This window comes from Hippopotamus amphibius, chromosome 3 (assembly GCF_030028045.1).
Source record: "Hippopotamus amphibius kiboko isolate mHipAmp2 chromosome 3, mHipAmp2.hap2, whole genome shotgun sequence".
In the NCBI taxonomy this organism is placed as follows: domain Eukaryota; kingdom Metazoa; phylum Chordata; class Mammalia; order Artiodactyla; family Hippopotamidae; genus Hippopotamus; species Hippopotamus amphibius.
In genome coordinates, this window is record NC_080188.1 from 105,574,485 (window position 1) to 105,589,073 (window position 14,589).

General features: G+C 39.4%; 1 protein-coding gene across 6 annotated transcripts in view; it reads left to right on the forward strand.

Annotated features, from left to right (window-relative positions):
- LOC130850029 (fatty acid desaturase 2-like protein FADS2B) overlaps nucleotides 1-14,589 on the forward strand; it is a 38,868-nt gene that overhangs the window by 8,822 nt on the left and 15,457 nt on the right. For 4 of the 6 annotated variants that reach the window (XR_009052828.1, XM_057729335.1, XM_057729337.1 and 1 more), the window contains exons 2-4: nucleotides 6,947-7,057; nucleotides 9,729-9,926; nucleotides 11,434-11,535. Coding sequence is in view for 5 of the 6 variants with exons in the window: in XM_057729335.1 (XP_057585318.1) it covers nucleotides 6,947-7,057; nucleotides 9,729-9,926; nucleotides 11,434-11,535 (411 nt within the window). In the remaining variant the exon portion in view is untranslated. Of the gene's footprint in view, nucleotides 1-5,607; nucleotides 5,979-6,946; nucleotides 7,058-9,728; nucleotides 9,927-11,433; nucleotides 11,536-14,589 lie in introns of those variants that run through there. The other 2 variants (XM_057729340.1, XM_057729338.1) reach the window with 2 other exon arrangements.

Sequence of the window (14,589 nt, forward strand, 5' to 3'; positions counted from 1 at the left end):
GTATAGCCTGAAGTCGGGAAGCCTGATTCCACCAACTCCATTTTTCCTTCTCAAGATTGCTTTGCCTATCCGGGTTTCCATACAAATCATAAAATTTCTTGTTCTAGTTCTGTGAAAAATGCCATTGGTCATTTGATAGGGATTGCATTGAATCTGTAAATTGCTTTTGGTAATATAATCATTTTCACAATGTTGATTCTTCCAAACCAAGAACATGGTATATCCCACCATCTGCTTGTATCTTCTTTGATTTCTTTCATTAGGGTCTTATAGTTTTCTGAGTACAGGTCTTTTACCTCCTTGGTTAGGTGTATTCCTGGGTATTTTATTCTTTGTGTTGCAATGGTGAATGGGATTGTTTCCTTAATTTCTCTTTCTGATCTTTCATTGCTGGTGTATAGAAATGCAAGAGATTTCTGTGTGTTAATTTTGTATCTTGCAACTTTACCAAATTCATTGATTAGCTTGAGTAGTTTTTTGGTGGCATCTTTAGGATTTTCTATGTATAGTATCATGTCATCTACAAACAGTGACAGTTTTACTTCTTCTTTTCCAATTTGGATTCCTTTTCTTTCTTTTTCTTCTCTGATTGCTGTGGCAAGGACTGCCAAAACTATGTTGAATAGGAGTGGCGAGAGTGGACATCCTTTTCTTGTTCCTGATCTTAGTGGGAATGCTTCCAGTTTTTCACCATTGAGAAAGATGTTTGCTGTGGCTTTGTCATATATGGCCTTTATTATGTTGAGGTAGGTTCCCTCTATGCCCACCTTCTAGAGAGTTTTTATCATAAATGGGTGTTGAATTATGTCAAAAACTTTTTCTGCATCTACTGAGATGATCATGTGGTTTTTATCCTTCAATTTCTTAATATGGTGTATCACACTGATTGATTTGCATATATTGAAGAATCCTTGCATTCCAGGGATAAACCCCACTTGATCGTGGTGTATGATCCTTTTAATGTGTTGTTGGATTCTGTTGGTGAGTATTTGGTTGAGGATTTTTGCATCTAAATTCATCAGTGATATTGGTCTGTAGTTTTCTTTTTTTGTAGTATCTTTGTCTGGTTTTGGTATCAGGGTGATGGTGGCTTCATACAATGAGTTTGGGAGTGTCCCTTCCTCTGAAATGTTTTGGAAGAGTTTGAGAAGGATGAGTGTTAGCTCTTCTCTAAGTGTTTGATAAAATTCACCTGTGAATCCATCTGGTCCTGGAGGTTTGTTTGTTTGTTGGGAGATTTTTAATCACAGTTTCAATTTCGTTACTTATGATTGGTCTGTTCATATGTTCTATTTCTTCCTGATCCAGTCTTGGAAGGTTATACCTTTCTAAGAATCTGTCCATTTCATCCAGGTGGTCCATTTTTTCAGCATATAGTTGCTTGTAGTAGTCTCTTATGGTGCTTTTTATTTCTGTGGTGTCCATTGTAACTTCTCCTGTTTCATTTCTAATTTTATTGATTTGAGTCCTCTCCCTCTTTTTCTTCATGAGTATTGCTAGAGGTTTATCATTTCTTTTATCTTCTCAAAGAACCAGCTTTTAGTTTTATTGATTTTTGCTATTTTCTTTGTTTCTATTTCATTTATTTCTGCTCTGATCTTTATGATTTCTCTGCATCTACTAACTTTGGGTTTTGTTTGCTCTTCTTTCTCTAGTTTCTTTAGGTGTAAGGTTAGATAGTTTATTTGGGATTTTTCTTGTTTCTTGAGGTAGGATTTTATAGCTATAAGCTTCCCTCTTAGAACTGCCTTTGCTGCATCCTATAGGTTTTGGATCATTGTGTTTGCATTGTCATTTGTCTCTAGGTACTTTTTTATTTCCTCTTTGATTTCTTCAGTGATCTCTTGCTTATTTAGTAGCATATTGTTTGGCCTCCATGTGTTTGTGTTTTTTACATTTTTTTCTTGCAATTGATTTCTAATCTCATAATGTTGTAGTCAAAAAAGATGCTTGATATGATTTTAATTTTCTTGAATTTACCAAGGCTTGATTTATGAGCCAAAATGTGATCTCTCCTGGAGAATGTTCCATGTGCACTTGAGAAGAACATATAATCTGATGGTTTTGGATGTAATGTCTTATAGATATCTATTAAATCAAGCTGATTTACTGTGTCATTTAAAGCTTGTGTTTCCTGGTTAATTTTCTGTGTGGATGATCTGTCCATTGGTGTAAGTGAGGTGTTAAAGTCCCCCACTATTATTGTGTTACTGTCAATTTCCTCTTTCATAGTTGTTAGCATTTGCCTTACATAATGAGGTGCTCCTATATTGGGTGCATATATATTTATAATTGTTATCTCTTCTTCTTGGATTGATCCCTCAAACTTTATGTAGTTTCCTTTCTTGTCTCTTGTAACATTTTTTATTTTAAAGTCTGTTTTATCTGATATGAGTATCACTACTCCAGCTTTCTTTTGATTTCCATTTGCATGGAATATCTTTTTCCATCCCCTCACTTTCAGTCTGTGTGTGTCCCTAGGTCCGAAGTGGGTCTCTTGCAGACAGCATATATATGGGTCTTGTTTTTGTAGCCATTCAGCCAGTCTTTGCCTTTTGATTGGTGCATTTAGTGCATTTACATTCAAGGTAATTATCAATATATATGTTCCTATTACCATTTTCATAATTGTTTTGTTTTTGTTTCTATAGGTCCTTTTCTTCTCTTATATTTCCCACTTAGAGAAGTTCCTGTAGCATTTGTTGTAAGGCTTGTTTGGTGGTGCTGTATTATCTTATCTGTTGCTTGCCTGTAAAGCTTTTGATTTCTCCATTGAATCTGAATGAGATCCTTGCTGAGTAAAGTAGTCTAGGTTGTAGGTTCTTCCCTGTCATCACTTTAAATATATTGTGCCACTCCCTTCTGGCTTGCAGAGTTTCTGCTGAGAAATCAGCTGTTAACTTGATGGGAGTTCCCTTGTATGTTATGTGTCATTTTTCCCTTGTTGCTTTTAATAACATTTCTCTGTCTTTAATTTTTGTCAGTTTGACTACTATATGACTTGGTGTGTTTCTCCTTAGGTTTATCCTGCCTGGGACACTCTGCACTTCCTGCACTTGGCTAGCTCTTTCCTTTCTCATGTTAGGGAAGTTTTCAACTATAATCTCTTCCAATATTTTCTCATGTCCTTTCTCTCTTTCGTCTCCTACTGGGACCCCTATAATGAGAATGTTGGTGCATTTAATGTTGTTCCAGAGGTCTCTTAGGCTGTCTTCAGTTCTTTTCATTCCTTTTTCTTTATTCTTTTCTGCATCCGTGATTATCACCATTCTGTCTTCCAGGTCACTTATTCGCCCTTCTGCCTCCGTAAATCTGCATTGGTTCCTTCTAGTGTATTTTTCATTTCAGTTATTGTTTACATATCTCTGTTTGTTTGTTCTTCAATTCTTTTAGGTCTTTAGTAAACCTTTCTTGCAACTTTGCATGCAGCCTTTTTTCAAAGTCCTGGATCATCTTCACCATCATTATTCTGAATTATTTTTGTGAAAGGGTTCCTATCTGCTCTTCATTTAGTTGTTTTTCTGGTGTTTTATTTTGTCCCTTCATCTGGTACAAAGTCTTTTGCCTTTTCATTTTCTCTGTCTTTCTGTGGCTGTGGTTTCCAGTTCCACAGGATGAAATACTGTTGATACTGCTTGATTCTGCTGTCTGCCCTCTTGGGGAGGAAGCTTTCTAGGAGGCTCGTGGGTGCTTCCTGATGAGAGGGACTGATGGTGGGTTGGGCTGGGTGGGTGGAGCTCAGTAAAACTTTAATCCAATTTGGTAGGTGGAGCTCAGTGACACTTTAATCTGCTTGTCTGCCAATGGGTGGGGCTGTGTTCCCACCCTGGTTGTCCTTTGGCCTGAGGCAACCCAGCATTGGAGCTTACAGGCTCTTTGGTGGGGTAATGGTGGACTCTGGGAGGGCTCATTCCAATGAGCACTTCTCAGAAACCCTGCTGCCAGTGCCCCTGTCTCCTCGGTGATCCACAGCTGCCCCCCACCTCTGCAGGCAACCCTCCAACACCAGCAGGTAGTTCTCGTTCAGTCTCCTATGGGGTCACTGCTCCTTTCCCCTGGGTCCTGATGAGCACACTTTGTTGTGTGCCCTCCAAGAGTGGAGTCTCTGTTTCCCCCAGTCCTGTGGAGGTCCTGCAATCAAATCCCGCTGGCTTTCAAAGTCTGATTCTCTGGGGATTCCTCCCCCCGTTGCTGGACTCCCAGGTTGGGAAGCCTGACGTGGGGCTCAGAACCCTCAGGATTTCTGTGGCATAACTGTTCTCCAGCTTGTGAGTCACCCACCCAGCATTTATGGGATTTGGTTTTAAAGCGATTGCACCCCTCCTACCATCTCATTGCGGCTTCTCCTTTGTCTCTGGATGTGGGGTGGTTTTCTTTTTTGGTGGGTTCCAGTGTCTTTCTGTAGATGGTTGTTAAGCAGTTAGTTGTAATTCTGGTGCTCTTGCAAGAGGGTGTGAGCGTACATCCTCCTACTCCGCTATCTTGATTCTTCTCTAGTACGTATACAAAACTAATTTTTGAAAGTCTTTCGAAAAGGGGATTTCACCACTTTGTATCCAGACTCTATTATGAAATTATTTTAAATTGAATATTCTAAGACTACCTAAGCTCCTTTGTTGTACTGCCTATTAATACAATGAAAAGAGTTCTATACAGTGGGGCAATTCCTACTATTTGGAAAACTCTGTATGTCTTCAATCTTTGTTGTCACAGTTTTGACCTGTGAAACTCACTGAGGATCAGAAGAAACAAGGAATCCAGAGGAATATTATTGTCAGAACACTGTCCCAGGGCTCCTGATGACCGCTCAGAGTACAATGTGACTGCAGTATCTTACCCTTTCTTTACACTCTGATCCTGATCCATCAGAATGTTTGTCACTCTTATCTGCTCCTAAACAATGAACAGAACATGATTTGTCAGTATGGATCACCCTGAAATACTTTAGTCACCTTCTTAATTACTGAATGACTCTCCTCCTGGTTAGGTAAACTTGGTTGAGTATCATTGAATGTGACAACTAAAAAGCATCTTTGCAACCATATTGCTCAGCATTTCCCAAGGGGGTCAGAGAAAGTGTACAAAGGCAGAATGGACAGTAGATCCTGGACTGGTTCTAGGAGATACAAAGCCCTTTTTACATCATTGAATCTAGAAAAGTGAGTCTAAAGAGCTGATACTGCACCCTTCTAAATAACCTCATTCATTATATGTGTGTAGGCTTGTATGTAGATCTTGGATATATCTAAAGTTGCTTTAGAATTTGAAGATGGAGGATTCATTATATTCACTAAAATAATTCAGAGCTCACTCCACATTAGACCTTGGAGTATGGAAAGAAAATCTCTGAACTGCTATATTTTACTGAAGATAAGGCAGGTAGATAGTTCTTAACACTAGAAGCATACATATAGGAAAGATAGCAAATATGTATTGAGAATTTACTATATAACCTATCAGATTCTAATTAATTTACTTAATTCTTTGCTTTGTTTTGTTTTTTTTATACTCTTTACTGGAATATAATTGCTTTACACTGTTTTGCCAGTTTTTGCTGTATAACAAAGTGAATCAGCTATATTTATACATATATCCCTATATCCCCTCCCTCTGGTGACTCCTTCTCACCCTCCCCTTCCCACCCCTCTAAGTCATCACCCCTTATCGAGTTGATCTCCCTGTGTCATGCAGCAGCTTCCCACTAGCTATCTATTTTATATTTGGTAGTGTATATATGTCAATGCTACTCTCTCATTTCATCTCGGCTTCCCCTTCGATCCCCCACCCTGCCCCATTATGAATTGAGTAGCTATTATCAGGACTCTCATGTTATAGAAGAGAAAACAGGAGCATGGACAGGTCAAGAGACTTGTCCACAATTACACAGCAAGTAAGTGGCAAAGCCAGAATATAGATGTAGGAAGGTTGCTCCAGGATCCACTTTCTCAACCAGCGCTATGCAACACCACTGCTCTAAGGTAATGCGTATGGATTCCATACATTCAAATTGCAACCCTGGTCATTTTTCTTCATTTTTAACCACTCCTATTCTCAAAGCCACAATAGTAGGAAGTCCAGCATCTTCCTCTTAGAGAAGCCTCCTTCCCCCAAAACTATTTAAATCCCTGGGAGAAAAGAGAATATCTCTTACTTCCAAATATAAGCAGGGCATGGGAACCACTTCTGCTTCTCATAGCCACTTGGAGTTGCTACTTAACATGGGATCTGAGATGGAAAATACAGCTGGTCAACTCTATTCTGTGCCTGGCTATATAAAACCCCTGCAGAGACTGCCATCATGTTTTAGGAAGAGTGCTAATGCTCCTTTAGTGACAAACTTAGCCAAGAGTGTGCTGCTTTAGACAACTCAGGGATCAGCTCATGGGATGTTCCCATTCTCTCTTACCCATTTGTTACCAGCATCAACTTTAAGTTGTCTTTCCTCAGAAATAACTTAACTCAAGAGCCTCAGTCCCTGTGGTCTTTGAATAAGAACAAAAGGGAGACATTGATAGGGGATGTGATTTGCATAGCCAGTCTTGGTTGCTGCATGCCCAAATAATGTGGGCAACTTCCACACCAAGCCTGTTGTCAGACTTTAAAGATTCATCATGGCCCATAAACATGAAGCCAACTATTTCTTCTGGTGCTCCATAAAATAAACAGTTGTCTCTTCCAATGTTTGGGTATCACCTGACTACATTGAACTTGCCTAGTGAAGCAGTGCATGCAGTAGGTGGATCTCAAGTACAAGGCTTCCATAGAGGATTTCCAAGGGTAATTTTGGTCAATGAACTTGAAGCATCCACCTGGAGTTAGAAGCAAGTGCTCTATAACATAGTCTATGCTGATTCCCAAGCTTGGAACAGAAGGAGGTAAGGAAGGGGACTAATCTGTGCATAAGCATGTCTCTTTTAAGCCTTCAACAGTTCTCTCTGATGTACAGGATGCCTTCAGAGCCATGCATCCGAACCTTGACATTGTGCGGTTGTACCTTAAACCACTGCTCATTGAAGAGCTTGTCCCAGAAGAGCCCAATCAGGAGAGAAACAAAAACGTGAGTGAGGTCTCAGGACTCAAGGGTCTGTGGAGGCATATGGACAAGACATATTTCAGGGCCAACTTATTATTTTCTGTGGGAAACCAGCCATCATGCCTGGGTAGGCCTGCAATAGCATGAATGAGTGGATTCCATATATTTCAGAACAATGTCATCCTCCTTAGATCCTCAGAACCCTCTCAAACCTCTGAGAAACAAAGGAATGGAATGTTTGGCCCTGTGCCAAACAGTAATTTCATGTCTCTAAGTACCTACTTCATGCCAAGCACCTTACTCATGTAATTATTTTCAGTAACTTTGTAATTATTTATTTGATGTCTATGCCATTGTTCCCTGCTAAACCAGTTTCTGTGAGAGCAGAGAATGTGTCAGCTTACCCCTGTGTCCTCAGTAGCTACAAACACAGGAAGGATTGGACATATAGTATGAATTCCATAAATGGCTGTTGAATAAATGATGTGAATATACCCTAACTATAGTTTTTACATTTGAGGAAATTACAGTTCAGGGAGAATAAACTACCTTTGGAATGTCCTGATTCTGGTATGTCAAAAAACTGGGACCCCAACTCACTTCTTTCTGGCTCCAATCCTTTGGGTGCTCCCAAGGAAAAGCACCACTCTTTCTTTCTCTAATACTTTGGCTGCCTGAAAGACTGCCTTCCAGAGGACAGGGTCTCCATAAGATTAGAAATTCACTAGAATGGTTGTACACAAAGCTTAAAGGGATTTTAGATAATATTAAGCATTTCATTTTTCTTTTTTTTTTTGCAATTTATGTTTTAAATTTAAACAGCTTACATTTGTATCATTCTTTTGAAATAATTTGGACAAAATAGTGATCTAAATGTCACTATGAGACAGAATAAGGATTATATTTCCACTTTAAGAAATGAGGAAACAGACTCACAGGGGGACAAGAGGAATGTGAGGATACAGAACTGGTTATATGCAGACCAAAGACAAACACTCAGGCTCACTCCTTAGGCCAATGTGCATCCCGCAAGGCTGTGTCAGGAATCATAGCTTCGTGTTGTGAAGAGTGGGCTCTGAGAGTAAACAGCCCAGACACACAGCCCAGTTCCTATCACACGCTGTGTGAGTCTAGGCCAGTTACCATACCTCTCTGTGGCTCAGTTTCTCTTTCTGTAAAACAGCAATAGTAGTACCAACCTCCTACGGGTTATTGGGAGATTACTGAAAGCGTTAAAGGCATTTAAAGTGCTTAGAACAGTGTCTGGAACTTAGTAAATGCTCCATAAATTTTAGATACTGTCATTAATCATGAACTCAATGGTGACACTAGTAATTTACAAACCTATAAATTTACAAAATCATTTAGGGCAGGAAGCCCTAGGTTAAGAAGAGGAGAAAATGCAAAGCTTAGTTGTTTTTCTTAAAAATTCTCTCTGAGGAAAAGAAAATCCCATTATTGGCTGAGAGCTATAAGATAATTATTCATTATCTAAAATAGTTTTGTCTCTGGGGGTAAAGGTCTACCATGTACTTTGCTCAGTACCTCTGTGTTTTCCCAGAGATATGTCTATAGAATTCATAGCTCTTCTTTTATTTCAAATTTCCCTTCTTTCTTACATCTGAACAATCCTGTTTTCTTTCTTAAAACCTTGGTCACTTTCTCAACTCTCCTAGTTTCAAACCCATTAGAGTCATTAAGCTAAGAGATATTTCTTCCCAGCCCTTGCACTGACTCTCCAGTGTGATGTGGCAAGCATGTAAACCACTGCTAGCATTGGACCTACACACATTTATATATGCACAGCATATGTCCACAGAATCAGGACCCTTCCAATCAACAGACACACACTAATGCCACCAGAGACCCTGTCTTATTTCTGGAGAGCCACTGAGCAGCTCATAGATTAGCTCAAAGGATGAATTTCCTAAGTGAACTGTATCTTTCATAAAGGAGGCCTTTGCACACGTTAAACCACTGATAACATAGAAAACACTTTATAAACTGTACCACTAACTACAGTAACACAGATACATAGAGATAACAAAGTTCCCCAGAGCATAACCAGAGATCAAACAACACCTGAAATAATACTGATTGTTTAAAAGACAACTCTTATTAACAGAGACACACTTCTATATATAAAGCAGACAAACAACAAGGACCTGTTGTATGGCAGGGATCTGTATTCAATATCTCATAATAACCTATAATGAAAAAGAATCTGAAAAAGAATATATATATATAAATCACTTCGCTGTACACTTGAAACTAATACAACATTGTAAATCAACTATACTTCAATAAAAAGTTGTTTGGAAAAATAAAAAAAATAAGTAATTAATTTTAAAAAGGCAACTGTTAGAGTTACTTATCTCTTTATTGACCCTACCTTTCAAAAAAAGAAATTAATTCTCAGTCATACATAACAGTTTGAGGACCGTTTACAAATCACTACTCATCTTTCTTTTCTCCAAAAAGTAAAAGAATTATCACAGCCTTTTAAAAAAGGTTTTGCTTGTTTGTTCATTGCTTTTAGTTTTTAATGATGCCTAATATAATTTATTAACATTAATAAATTTCTATTCATAAAATTAACGTATTCTTACATTGATCAAATAGATTAATAATTATGTTCATTTGTGCTCCCTCCCCCCGAAGGAACTAATTCCTTCCTTGCATATTTATGTCACAGCCTCAGTTGGTGGAAGATTTCCAAGAACTGCGGAGGACATTAGAGGCTATGAATATGTTCAATGCCAACCTGGGGTTCTTCTTCCTGCACCTCGCCCAGATCTTGATTTTGGAAGTCCTGGCTTGGGCAATGGTGTGGCATTTTGGCAGTGGCTGGCTTATTACAATATTCATTTCCTGTCTTCTCACAGTTTCTCAGGTAAGCGGGTATCCTAAGCTCAGGCAGTGGTTTCCTGGGAAGGCTCAGAATTTTTTCTTCTCTTTACATTGGCGTCAGCTGCTGCCTGGCACTGCTTGGCAAGCTACTCATCAGCATCTGACACCAGCAAGTTATCAAACCTTGCTGGGCCCCAGTTCCCTTATCTGTAAAATGGAGTAACAATTTTTTTCGAAGTATTCTGAGGAGGGCTAAACGAGTTAATGTGTAAAGGACCTAGCACAGTGACTAGAGTGTGGGAAATATCCATGACACAATTGTTACTCTTTGCCCAATTTTATGCACACAAGTTTAGTAACTGAAGTTATATTCTTAGCCACATTACACTCATAGTTATGTTTCATTCATTAACCAACCAACTTTTTATGGTTGTTCAATGGTTTTATTAAAGTGTATATGTAGACACACACATTTACACCTTTTTTCACTATTTACACCTTTATTCACTATTTATGCATGCTGTGTTCATAGTAAAAATTCTTTTAAAAGTAAGCTAGATATATTTAAAAGAAAAAAAATACCCTGAGACTCTAGCCAAAAGCCATATCCAACCAACATTTATCAATACACCAGACTATGAAGAACAGACACTACATCTTATTACATGATACTAAGATCATATAGATTTTGCCAGAAATGGCAACCAGCTACTGGCATGTAGCAGGGCATTTGATAAATCCTTGTTGAATGAAGCACAGATCTCTGAAGATGGCCTTCCATGATCACAACAGTGTATTGTGGACATGAAGGGAAACACACCTGGTCCCTGCCCTGGGAAACAAGTCATCCAGTGGGGGGAGGTGATCATTCAATATCTATACATACTATAAGACAGAGAGGAAAGAAACAAGCATTTGCTGTTGGAGCAGAAAGAGGCATTTAATTCTAACTGGAACAACTGGAGATGGTTTTATAGAGAATTAACACCCATGCTAATTCCAAAATTTTATATGTTAATTTTTTTTCTTGAAAAGCCAACTTGCGTTATTCCTTGAAAAGCAACTTTTGGAAACAAGAAAGGGGAAAACAAAAACAAAAACAAAAACGTCTGTTTGGTTGCTTAGCATTAGCAGGAAATTTTCATGTATTTAAGTTGCAGGACAGTCCAGTGAGTAAGGCATTATACTCCCTGCTTATTGGATGAAGAACTGAGTTCAGTGCTACTGTAACTCGCCAAGAATTGTGCAACTCAGAAGTGGTGAAGGACAGTTTAGAACCCAAAACTGCCTAACTCCAAAGGCATCTTCTTCCCACTCCACACTGGAAGATTCTGGCAAGAAAAGCATTCTAGGCTGAGAGAACCACCTGTACAAAGGCACAGGGGTGGGAAAGAACTGGGCATCTGTGGGAAATGTAACATAAATATGGCATGAGGTCAGATGAGATCACCCACTGTTCTTCCCATGAGCTCCTGAATCTACCAGCAGGCTCACTGTTTCATTTCTTCTTGCCTTGCTAACTTCTCTGACCACAACTCTGTCTCTTTTAGGCTCAAAGTTTATTTCTGCAGCATGACACTGGACACCTTTCCATCTTTAAGAAGTCCAGGTGGAACCACCTGATGCACAAATTCGTGACGTGTCACCTCAAGGTACAGAATTTTCCAGGAGTATGATGGGACTCTTGAAAGTCATTTCATTAGGCAACGGTTTCCAAGTGTGTCTGACTGACCATTCATATGAGCAAAAAATGTTTGTTCACACCCCACAAATAAATGTAAATACACTAACAATGTAGATACTATATAAATATATATATATATATATAAATAATGTAACATTATATATGCTAAAATTAGAATTTTAAATTTTTATGAGGAAAAGGCTTATTCTTATTTAAGAAATTCTAATGTTTTTCTTACCCCATAAACTATTCGGCCCAATCCCTAGTATTAAGGAACCACCTCTCAGGAGAAGCTGTTCCCTGTAAAGTTAGGAGTAAGAATATTCTTAGAAGGGGTATGGACACTTACTGCTAGGAAGCAAGGGGAATCCAGAAAGCCTGATTAGTCCTGGAAGGGCTATGAAGAAGTAAAGGAAAAGATGCAGAAGAAGAAATAAAAGTAAAAGAGAAAGAGTAAGCAAGGAAGGTCAGATGGCTCTGTTCAAGAGTTGAGGGTTCCCTCGTGACCTTTGTGTACCTCAAAAACTGGTACAAGAGTGTAAAGCAATTATATTCCAATGAAAAAAAAAAAGAGTAAAGACTTGAGGGTTGCAAAACCCAGGCTGCTGGGAAAAGTAGATGGCGATGATAACAGTTGGCCTTATCCCCCCAACACACGCTCCAGGAGGGCAGGCACACAATCCCAAGCACCACTGCAGTGCAGCGCCTAGCAGAGTGCCTGGCACATAGTAGGCCTTCAATAAACATTTGTTGAATGAATGAATGAAGGGTTGGATGGGTGGATGGATGGATAGATGGATGGATGCATGGATGGATGGATGGATGCATGGATGGATGGATGGATGGATGGATGGATGGATGGATGGATGGATGGAGGCATGGATGGATGCATGGATGGATGGATGGACAGATGGACGGATGAAAAAACAAACCTAGGTAACAGTACAAAGACTGCTGAGAGTACCTTTTCGCCCTGGCTGTGATCATGCTCACTGTGGGATCTTGAGTAAGTCACATTCTATTTCTGGCTCTCAGTGTTCTCATCTCTGAGAGCCAGAGTTAAACCGGATCCCTGCTTTTCTATGACAGTCTAGGATTTGGTGACTAAGTACTTTGGCCCAGCAGAAGGGTAATGCCTGTGAGCCTCCCAATAAGCCAAATCCTTGTACACAAGCTGCATTGTTTTTAGAAAAAATGCATAAGCTCTGACTCAGAACCTGTTTTCCTTTAACACAGAGGTTTTATATTGAATTGGAAGATACTTAGAACCACCTGTTTCCAGTTGGGCTAGTTGAGGCTTAAATATATTGAATAATACAGAGTTGGATCTGGATTCATATGAGAATAAGGTCTGTCCCCAAAATGCTTAGAATGAATAATATACTGTCATTTTATGTGACATGTTCCATTTAATCAGAAAAAATATATATATATATTCCTGGTTATCTGGTTCCCCAGCTTCCAATGACTTGGAAGTGGCCAACTGATAAGAGAGTGAAGGGGATACTGGAGCCAGGCCTACGGAGAGCAGTGAGCAGAAGCCGCTGACAGCAGATGATGAGGGAGGCAGATGAGAACTCGCATGAGATAAGAGCCTGCAAGCGTCAGGTTCAGAACTAACCCCATTAGGCGATTGTCTCACATAATTCTCACAAGGTGGGGATTAGAGAACCCCTATTTCATAGCCAAGACTGATGTTCAAAGGGGTCGTTAACTATTTAAAGTCAACGTTGATAAGCCGGTAAGTGAGAGAAATCATAGCACAGTGTTCAATGCTACAGGCTTGAGAGCGTCTCAGTTCTGGCTGTCATTTAGAGTCATCCAAAGAGCTTTCAGAAAATGCTGCAGTGCAGGGGCCACCTCTAGATTTTCTGATTTAAGTCATTTGTGGTGGAGTCTGGACATCAGCATGGTTTTGAAAGTCCCCAGGTAGCTCTGACCTGTGGCCAGGATTAAGAAAAGCCCTGCCTTCTGTGGAAATTCAGCCACTCATTAGCTGAGTCACTTTGAAAAAGTTACTCAATGTCTGTGAACTTCAGTTTCTTCAGCTGTAAGATGGAGACAGAAGATGGTTTCAACTTGTTGTTAGTATCATGTGCAATACTTGCGCCATGCTTACCACACTGCCTGCCATGTGGAAAATGCTCAGTAATTGTCAGCTGTTACTAATACTAGGAACAGTCTTTCTATAATCAAGATGAGGACCCAGAATCATTAAGAAAAATGTTTAATTGTGATGTTATTGAGAAGCTAGGGACATAGACCACCCATCATAACATCTTTAAATTGGAAGACACTTGGAAACACCACGTCTTCTCACGCACTCTCTTTCCAGTTGAGCAAACTGAGGCTTCAGTAGTAATAATACAGAGCCAGATCTGGACTCATATTTGAATTATGTCTCTTGCTCAAAATGGTTAAAGTGAGTAATATTTTGTCATTATATATGACATGTTTCATTTAACCAGAAAATTCTTGTAGGCACACTGTTCTGCCCTCTACCCACCAGTGTTAGATAGATGAAGTGTTTCTGGATTCACTTGGAAATCTTTACCACAGAATAAAAGAAGAGATGGTTTACATTGTTGTGAAACTCAGGTAATGGACTCTCCCAGCCTCCCTCCCCTGTTCTGAGGGGTCAGAAGAAGGTGAGACTCATCTGCCCTGGAGGTAACTGGAAGTTGATGTGGTGCCAGTAGACACAATATTTCCAATCAGTTCCACCCTTGCTGGTGCTTTTTTAAAAAAATCACTGCTTTCCCCTTCGTTCAAACTTGTACACAGCTCTCCATAAATTGTGCCTCCAGAAACAATTTGCACTAGTTGAAGTGAATATGACCTTGATGACTGGTGAATTTTCCTTTAGAGTCAGTAAATGGCTCTAAAAGAAAATCAAGTGTACTCTACCTTTTTGAAGGCAAAACCAGTGATTTATGAGGAAATTGAATATCGGCTTCAACTATGTGCAGGAGAGAATATTACCTGTGGCCAGGAGGGAGGTAACAAAGAAAATTATAACAAA